At 37.8% G+C, this 7,406-nt stretch overlaps 1 protein-coding gene across 1 annotated transcript; it reads left to right on the top strand.

Annotated features, from left to right (window-relative positions):
- Window positions 1-1,451: 1,451 nt before the first annotated feature.
- LOC103465917 (aldo-keto reductase family 1 member D1-like) lies at window positions 1,452-6,050 on the top strand. Its single transcript, XM_008411137.3, has 9 exons — window positions 1,452-2,615; window positions 2,727-2,894; window positions 3,057-3,173; window positions 3,348-3,425; window positions 4,305-4,427; window positions 4,682-4,791; window positions 4,887-5,052; window positions 5,766-5,848; window positions 5,932-6,050. The coding sequence occupies exons 1-9, from the start codon at window positions 2,523-2,525 to the stop codon at window positions 5,972-5,974; spliced, it is 981 nt and encodes a 326-aa protein (XP_008409359.1). The 5' UTR covers window positions 1,452-2,522; the 3' UTR covers window positions 5,975-6,050.
- The last annotated feature ends 1,356 nt before the right edge of the window (window positions 6,051-7,406 follow it).

Raw genomic sequence — 7,406 nt, 5'->3', positions numbered from 1 at the left:
GATCCCAAAGGGGAAATTGCTTATTTGTTGAAAGCTACTCCATCTTATGTAATAAATACAAAGTTTGTAAAATACATATAACTAAGAATGATCAGTTCAAAATGACTAGATATAAACAATCTAGACAATAACAAGCAATCACATGCAATATATTAATCAATAAGTAACCTATAAATGAGCACAGAAAAAAATTTAATCAATTAGCACAGACTTGGGCATTTTCCCGTTTTCTCACACAAAGTCATATTAATGTTGGGGCTTGTAATAATTTAACTGAACTGTTATTTTTACACAGTTGAAATAACATTAGATACATAACCTCAACTATTTTCATGAACAGCAGTCGGGTGCTAGTTTGTATTTATAGTGAATTTTCTCTAATGAACACAAGATTAAAATTATGTGCAGCACAAACCAGATATTAATGACTTTCACTGCATAAAACAAAACATTACCCTTTATTTCTCCTGATCTGTCATTGAAGTGCAAAATGACAGATCAACTATCTTCCCTACTCTGAGTTGTTAACTCTTAACCAGCTCTACTCTTCTCTGGCTACAAGTGGCAAAGACAAGCATCAAAAAATCTGCTCATGTTTGGCTAAATACATTTAAAAATAAACTCTAAGAGTTCCTGAGCCTCATAGTTAGCTGTTGAGCTTTTGACAAAGATAAGTAGGCCCTATTATATCTTAACAGTGAGAAATGCTGGTATTCCTAAGGAGCAGCTTGCTATAATGTGGATTACCCCATGGACGAATAGGTTTTACCAATAAATCTTTCAGCCTTGAAAGTAGAAGCAAACGCGCCCCCTCGCGGTTAGGGTTTGCCATTACTGTATTACAATCCAGGGTGGTGCTGGAGTCTAAGCACATAAACAATCTACACATTTCTGTCTGACACAAATGTTAAGTGCAATCCACTATATATTATAATAAAATTAATTATAAAAACGATGGACATTCTACATCCGTGTGAAATTCATGACAGTTTGATTTTCTTGGACAAAATTGATTGAAAAGGTTTGGACTACCTTTTTTTTGTCTTGCGCACGAAGGTTGGTGGCTTCGTCCTGGCTAGAACATTTCCAGGTAAAAGAAGACCAAGTGCAGGCAAGGCAGCAGCTTTTTGGCTGTGGAGGCTCAGGTGAGTCCGGAACTTTGCTCTGACACCTGTCCTCTTTCAGCAAAACCATTCATTTCTTACTGTACATCACTGTCCGAGTAGCGACAACAAACCCATCAAGGAAAAGCCCAGAGGATTTTAAAATTGACGGCCTCGTTTCGCACGCGCCCATTGGCACGATGACAACGTCAAAATATAAATACACAAAGAGAAACTAGGTTTTAGCTAGCTAAAATCTGAATATCTCAAGTTTCCTGCATCTGTTTTTATGGTTCTGTCAAGATACACAAACTAGTTCTTTTTTAAATTATTGTTACAGACGTAAACTTAGACTGCCTAAACTGTAAAATAAAATAAACAACTGTGTTCAGTAGTCGCTGGGTGGTGCTAGAAAACATGTGCTAAATGACCAAAACTGCTTTTAATGCGAACAATAAGTCAGTAAATAGCGAGTGGTCTTAACCTGGTATCTTGTATGAAAAGCGGTTTTAATTATCGCTACAAGGTGTTTAATTAGCCTGGTGGTGTTACACTTTTCTTTTTGAACAACAGATGGCGCCTATTGAACTTTCTGTATTTATTTTCTTAGCCGTGAAATGACGCTAACTCAACGCCGGATGGTGTTAACTCAGCTCTCTAAAACTGGGAAGGAGCAAGATAGTATAATTTTATTCTCACCGGCCTGGCTTTGGAGTTCTTGCAACCCGTTCTTATCTCATATTCCGGACAAGAACTGTTCAACAAACACTGTGTGGTTAGAAATTGAAAGTGAGCATAGCTACCTGACTGACTAATACTGCAGTAGGAGATACCAATGAGAACTTCCCTGAAGTTTGAAATGTCCTGGTCAGAGAAAAACATGTTCTTGCCACCTCAAGCAAAAATAAATGTGTAAGCATGAAGCCAAGGTTTTTTTTATTTTTATGTAAATATAAAAACCTGGTGTCGTGACAAAAGTGATGTATCCCATCCTTACACAGTTGGACACTGATTTCTTCACCCTTCTTTCATTCCACCATTTAAAACAGCAGTTTAACAAAATACATTGCAAGGTAGAAAACAATGTGATAGCAGCCTTTGTGTAAAATTTCATTCCAACTCAACAAAACTGTTTGTACATTTGTTTGGAGACTGACACTGTTAGATGTCTAATTCACAGTCAAGACTATATCCAGTGTAATGTTCTGCACCCATTCAAAGAAGTCATTTTTCACATTCAACCCCCAAGCATCCAAGATAAAAAAAAAAAAAAAAAGACAGACTCAGTTAGAGGTCACTCACTTCATGCTTGGTTGATAATTTATCAACCAGGTTCAACGTTCACGGCCACGCTTTGTTATCTTTTATGTAGGAAAGCTCAGTCAATTATAGCTCAGTTGGGTACACATTTCTGCACTGATGAATCTTTCTGCAGAGAGCCACAGCATTCCTCTGAGCGATGGCAACCAAATCCCACTTCTGGGATTGGGAACCTACGGAGACCCTCGAAAGGTAAGCAGAAAAAGAAAAGCCTTCTGCTTCTTTGAAACTGTGTTTATTAGAAAAAGCACGCATGTTTGGATAATCTGTAATTGTAACTTGAAACACGTTTGCATTTCATAGACACCGAAAGGCACGACAGTTGAGTGTGTGAAGCTGGCCATAGACGTCGGCTACAGGCACTTTGATGGGGCGCTGGTGTATTACAATGAGCATGAGGTGGGCCAAGCCATCAACGAGAAGATCGCTGATGGCACTGTTAGAAGGGAGGACATATTTTACTGCGGCAAGGTAACGCCTAGATTTGTCTGCTGTTGTCAACTCTAAGTAGCTTTTGTAAATGATTTCTGAAGAATATTTGTCACCATGTACTATGCTACTTAATTTTATGATTCATGTCTATTCTAAGTTTCTGTTATTGTGCTATAACAAGCATTGTGCCGCCATCTCCAGCTCTGGAATACCTTCCATCCTCCTGAGCTGGTGAGACCTGCTTTGGAAAGGACACTGCAAACACTAAAAATGGACTACGTGGATCTCTACATCGTGGAGCTTCCCTTGGCCTTCAAGGTGCCAAAAGATTACACATTATGCTCTCTTATCTTAGCAGGATGATAACGTGTGTGCAAGGCTACATCCTTGTTGAGATGTACAGTGGTCAGATTGTGTCAGCATAGAGTGGATAAGGTTTAGAATCAACTATTTATGCAAAAAAAAAAAGATAAACCGTGCTTTGCATTTCAGCCTGGCAAGGAATTTTATCCTAGAGACGAGAATGGGAAATATATCTACCACCACACTGATCTCTGTGCAACATGGGAAGTGAGTTATCTTTGTTTTACTGTGTTATCTCATGACACTTCAATCAAAAATCAAATGTGTGTCTTAATAACTGTAAACACTGGTGTAATGAGGTCTAACAAATGTATTTAGGTCAGTGAGACACATTTGACACAACTAGAACTCGGAACTAACAATCACGCATGTTAAAGATTTATCGATTAACTTCAGAGGTTAATCCAAATCACTTGTACCGGTAGGTGAAATTTGTCGTAAATATTGTGAGAACTCTACATTTTCTTTCAAGTGTCACCAATATTCAACTTTAGTTAGACTTGGCATGGGCTGGTTTTAACTGAAAACATTAGTTTCACAGTACTGTTGGTATTTACACAACAGTTTAGATAGAAACAGCATATCACATGATCAGATTCTTACCTTTAAGGTTTATTTGCTACATTGACGCTATAAAGAGAAACAAAAATGCAGCACAGTCGTCCTGTAACGTAGAAAGTTGATTACAAGTAAAAGTTTCAACTTATTGTATGAGTATAATACCCCTCACAAAAAGACTTTAGCTTCTTAATTAGACAGGTTATTTTGTCATGTAGACATAGTGCATTTAGCTTACAATTAGGGTTTTTTCTGTTAAATTACCATCAATAGGACAAAACTGGGATTCCTTTAGTCACTTCTTGTTATTGAGGGGAAACTGAAGGAGCCTTTCTTCAGCCAGCTGACAGACAGTGTGCGCTGCACTTTTCTCCACGATCTCATCTGAAGGATTTTAAAAATAAGACCTTAAAAGGTTTACCTGGCTCATGTGTAGTCAGTAACTCCCAGGTTTTGGGAGATCAACTAATCCTTTGACAGTGATTGGTATTAGTGTGTGGAAAATTGAGAGTTTCATTTTCTCGGCAGGCTTTGGAGGCTTGCAAAGACGCCGGGCTGGTGAAGTCTCTGGGAGTTTCCAACTTCAACCGCAGACAGCTGGAGCTGCTGCTGAAAAAACCTGGCCTCAAACACAAACCTGTCTCCAACCAGGTCAGCGAGTCTCCTCCACGCTGACGTCTCACACAGTTTAGAGGCCAAGTTTGGTAACCTCCACCAACCCGTTAGCACATTTTCCAGGGGCGTCACTGAATGTTGAAAAAGTGATAAAATTGCACAAATATTATAGCTAAAATAGATTAACTAGAAATAGTAATCCAGCTGTAAAAACTGAGAGTTTGACCAAAAAAAAAGAGCTAATTTGCTTGGTTTGGATTCAGATGTGTTTCTTTTCTCCTACCTCTCAGATTGAATGCCATCCATATTTCACCCAACCGAAGCTCCTGGAGTACTGCCGTCAAAATGACATTGTTGTCGTTGGCTACTGTCCTCTTGGTTCCTCCAGAGATGCTTCTTGGTATGTTGTGTGCACATTTTAAAGCTTAAATTTGTAACTTATTTTGACAAAGATAACTGAGCCACTGGCTTTCTTCGTTGCCGTGTCTCATCAAGGGTAAATCTGACGTGTCCTCCTCTGCTGGAGGACGAGCTGCTGGTGTCTATTGGGAAAAAGTACAACAAGAGCAGCGCTCAGGTGGCGCTGCGCTTCAATGTTCAGAGAGGAGTGGTGGTGATTCCAAAGAGCTTCAGCCCTGAGCGTATCAAGCATAACTTTCAGGTGAAGAAGAAATATTTGCCTTTGAATTATAAAGAGTGTGTCATGTGTGTCATAGAGGAGATGTTCAAATGTAATATTTTCCTGGTCCAAGAGCAACATTTCTTATGCCACTGTTGGATACATGGCGTTTAAGTTGCATAAGACGCTGCATTATTGTAGCTTATGAAATCAAATCATTATCCTTAAGCTTAATTTGCAAGAAAGGTTAGCAATAGAGTACAAGATAAAGAGACATGCAAAATAGTGAGTGATAAATCACTCTCTTTAAGAAGAGAATATGCAAATTTCCACTGGGATTCCGGTCCGTGGTTTATACTGTGCCGTGTTGTTGATGTTGACTATTTTTTACTAAGAAATATTAAAGACATTTTTAGTGCAAGTAAAGTTATCATAGCAGTCAATAGACTTGTAACTCAGTCCTTTACTCAGTTGTCTACCCATATTAACTCACTTTTACCCCTAATAACACCAGACAACTGTTCCTGAAACTAGCGCCTCAAAGCTCGAGTCCAAGACAAGCGCCGAGTTTTTAGATCGAGTCTAAGTCAAGTCTGAAGTGTTATGTAAGATATACGTGCAACTCAAATTCAAGTCACTTAGTTCTTGAAAGTTCTTAGACATATATAATATGTTTTTTTTGTTATTATTATTATTATTATTATTATTATTATTATTATTATTATTATTATTATTATTATTATTATTATTTACAGATATTTGATTTTTCCCTCACGGAGGAAGAGATGAAGGCCATTGAAGCATTGAATAAGAACATCCGCTTCGTTGAGCTGCTCATGTATGTATGCTTTGTTAAAGAAAACAGTCAGCATTGTTATTGTTTTTATAACCATAAACATACAGACCTTAACTCTTCTGCAGGTGGAGCGATCATCCAGAGTACCCCTTCCATGAAGAATACTGAGCTTTTTCAGTCTTCCTTTGCTGTGTATTTTTGTCAAATGGAAAAATTCTTACTAATAAAACGCTAAACGCCTTGACTCTTGGCTCTATCCAGTTATTATTATTATTTTGAATTCACCAGAAAGTTCTGTTGTATTTTCATCCTGACCAGTAGAGGGCTCTGTCTCTCAGTGGATAACAGTGACAGATTTCTTTTGCTCTTCTTTTCAGTCATTTTTTACAAGCTTGTAAAAAACAAGGTTGCTATTTTCAAGCTTGTTGAAAGTAACCCATGGATTTAAGTGACACTATCTCCATGGGTGCGCAGTCCAACTGCACTCAGTGCTGATAAGGAGTTCCTGAAAGGAGAACAAAGAGTGTATTGATGATTTTGATCATGTCAAAATGCAATGCTTGCCACTGCTTTCTCAGCTGTCGACTTTATGTAGTTTTTTTTTATGACTTTATTTTTGTTTTTGTGATGTAAAGCACTTTTTGCTTGATTGACAGAAAGGCTTGGCTCCTGCAGCTTTAGTTGGCATGATCTGTAGAAACATTATCAAACGCAAGTGTTACAACAGCAAAGGCCTCATCATGCAATGCTCTGTTATCTGTTTTTTTTATGTCAGATTGTATCAATGATGCATGACCTCAGTTCAGTTGAACTCTGTTTTCCCTAGAGTGCATTTTGCTGCACAGTCAGCAAACTACACAAATAAATAAAAAGAGAAGGAAAAGAATACAACAGCATCATAAACAACCATCTTTATGCTTAGATTAATGGGGCGGGGTCAAAGAAGTCCTCACATAATGGAATTTGTCGCTCTGTCAGCAGTGACGACACATAAGAGAAAAGGTTGGAATGGACTCAATAAAACATTTTCAGAAAAAAGGACTAACATTAATAGACTGAAGCAATAAATGACTGTCACCTTCCTCACGTAAAACATAATGGCCTAAATAATTTCTTTTGCCAAAAGTGCTTTTTTTGTATTCCTTTTTTTTTTTTTTTTTTTTTTTTTGCAAAAATCATCACCTCTATTTTTGCCAAAAGATGAGATAAGCAACAAAAAACAAAAATCACTTTTGGCAAAAAGGATTTGGGCCATAATTTAAAGAAAGTGACAGTATGCTCGTGTGTGGATTTTATTTTTCTACCAATGACTCTACATGGGGGCTAAAGCTCAATTTAACAAGAACTACTACCAGATATTTATACTGCAGCACCAACTCGACTGTTCATTAGTTACCAGGCTGCGTTGGGAAAGTGACTGGATGACAGAATCATCTTCAAAACTAACAGAGTGTTGCTCGGTGCAACAGCTCTGGTAATCATTTATAAAGAACAAATATAAGAGGGGCGAGGACCCAAATCTGGGATTAAAACGTTTAATCTTCAGGTCACTGAATTGAAACGACCTCAAGGTTTTAACTTCATTTATTATTCACAGAAA

Source organism: Poecilia reticulata, chromosome 6, assembly GCF_904066995.2.
Source record: "Poecilia reticulata chromosome 6, P_reticulata-male-v2, whole genome shotgun sequence".
In the NCBI taxonomy this organism is placed as follows: Eukaryota; Metazoa; Chordata; class Actinopteri; order Cyprinodontiformes; family Poeciliidae; genus Poecilia; species Poecilia reticulata.
The sequence above is the reverse complement of the archived record's forward strand: the minus strand, read 5'-3'. Positions and strand labels throughout refer to the sequence as shown.